The 2,282-nt window shown below is 39.5% G+C and overlaps 1 protein-coding gene across 1 annotated transcript; it reads right to left on the bottom strand.

Annotated features, from left to right (window-relative positions):
• Positions 1-392: 392 nt before the first annotated feature.
• LOC106779943 (uncharacterized mitochondrial protein AtMg00810-like) lies at positions 393-2,035 on the bottom strand. Its single transcript, XM_014668162.1, has 2 exons — positions 1,910-2,035; positions 393-1,487 (listed from the first exon to the last, which is right to left on the bottom strand). The coding sequence occupies exons 1-2, from the start codon at positions 2,033-2,035 to the stop codon at positions 393-395; spliced, it is 1,221 nt and encodes a 406-aa protein (XP_014523648.1).
• Between the last annotated feature and the right edge of the window lie 247 nt (positions 2,036-2,282).

Raw genomic sequence — 2,282 nt, 5'->3', positions numbered from 1 at the left:
ATGGAGAAGAAGAAGAAGAAAAGGAGAAAAAAATTGAGAGAAGAGAAAGTCACCATGAGCAATTTAGAGAGATCTTTAATCAGGTGATTGTTATGCCTTCAGTGAAAGTACTCCACCAAATTCTTGTTTACTCCAAGAGAATAAAGTACTATCTAGGAGAGGTGGTAGATCTTGATGAAGAGGAAATTGAAGAACAGGAAGCTTGTACTCGGCCTAAAAGGAGAAAACATCTGTGTAAAGATTGTAACAAATGTGTTTTATTGATCTTGAAAGAGTAACCAGCGTACAATATATAGAATGTACATAACCATAATTAAGAAAAGAGTATATCAATTATTTAAGACAAAATCAATTATGCAGAAACTAAATAAGGTAAACTATAATCAAATATATTATTTCCTATCATCCCCCCTCAAGAAAAGCATGGGATTTGGTCCAACGTGAAGCTTGGCTCTGAAGAACTGGAACAATGGTCCAGGCAGACTTTTAGTGAATATGTCTGCTAGCTGGAGATCAGAAGGAATGAATTGAGTGATGAGTTTGTGAGATAGAACAAGCTCTTGAACAAAGTGATAATCAATATCAATATGTTTAGCGCGTTTGTGAGCCACCGGATTTTGGGAGAGGAATATAGCACTCTTGTTGTCACAAAGAAGAGTTGGCGCTTGATGGGAAATATGCAGATCATGTAGAAGATGAGTAAGCCATATTAGTTCAGCTGCTGCATTAGCCATGGCTCTATATTCTGATTCACAACTTGATCGAGCTACGGTTGGTTGTTTCTTAGCACTCCATGAGACGAGATTACCGCCTGAGAAGATGGAATAACCATAGGTAGATCGCCTAGTCTCAATACATCGAGCCCAATCAGCATCTGAGTATCCAAGAACATTAAGGGAAGCTCCACGGGTGAAGGATAGGCCATAGGACATGGTGCCCTTGACATATCGAAGGATGTGTTTAACTGCTTGAAAGTGATCAGTTGTTGGAGCTTGAAGAAATTGACTAACCAAATTTACCGCGTAGGACAAGCCAGGACGAGTTATAGTGAGATACTGGAGTGCACCAACGAGAGAGCGATATTGAGTGGGATCAGAGAATGGATCACCTGTGGTTGTCAGTTGAATATGAGGTTGGAGAGGTGTGGCTGTCGGTTTTGCATCCAACATCTTGGCCCGAGATAAAATGTCTTGAGCGTATTTGGTCTGGCTAAGAAAGACACCATCGGTAGTGTAGTGAACCTCAAGACCAAGAAAGTAATTTAGATGGTCTAAATCCTTGATAGCAAACTCAGTTTTGAAACTTGCCAAAAGTTTTTGAAGTAAAGAATTATTATTCCCTGTCAAAATTATGTCATCAACATAAACAAGTATATATAGAGTGGCAACAGTGTTGTGGTAGACAAATAAAGATGGATCTGCCTTGCTTCCGAGGAACCCAAGACTGAGCAAAAACGAGCTGAATCGTTGAAACCATGCAAGAGGAGCCTGTTTGAGGCCATAAAGAGCTTTTCAAAGTCGACAAACATGATTTGGGTATCGAGGACCAACGAACCCAGGAGGTTGTTCCATATAGACAGGATGTGTCAGGTGCCCATTCAAGAATGCATTGTTGACATCTAATTGATGAAGAGGCCAATTATTCATTACTGCTAGAGTGAGAATGACANGAANANTGGCAGCTTTAANAANAGGACTGAAGGTGTGATCATAGTCAAGACTAGGTGTTTAAGTGAAGCCTTGTACAACCAACCGTGCTTTTAATTTGTCAATTGACCCATCTGAAAGATATTTGGTGCGAAACACCCATTTGGATCCTACAATGTTGGTGTTGGATGGACGTGGGACAAGATCCCAAGTATTGTTGGAGTGTAGGGCCAGAAGCTCTTTATGCATAGTATCCAACCAACCAGGATGTTTGGCAGTGGATTTGAATCCTTTGGGTGTAGAAGTGGTGAGTGACTCGCATAGTGAGAATCATAAACCTTCATAAATTTATCAAATTTGTCATTAAGGTCTCTGACATTCTCTGTCATGCTGGCCACTTGTTGCCACAAAGGTGGTTGTTGTTGCAGTCTATTGTTGAAAAGGCCTCTTGTTTGTTGAGATTGTTGACAACACAAACTCTATATCAAACTGGTTTTTGACGATGACAACACACTGCTTAATAACAGTACATATGTTCCAGAATTACATGTTCAGTTGATATGCTATACTGTTTTGAACAATACTTTTATTGAACATGTTTTGTTAATTTGCATGTACGTTCCTATAATTGATTAT

The sequence above is a fragment of the Vigna radiata genome, unplaced genomic scaffold, assembly GCF_000741045.1.
Source record: "Vigna radiata var. radiata cultivar VC1973A unplaced genomic scaffold, Vradiata_ver6 scaffold_70, whole genome shotgun sequence".
Lineage (NCBI taxonomy): Eukaryota > Viridiplantae > Streptophyta > Magnoliopsida > Fabales > Fabaceae > Vigna > Vigna radiata.
Note: the sequence above shows the minus strand (reverse complement) of the source record. Positions and strands in the feature narration are given on the sequence as shown.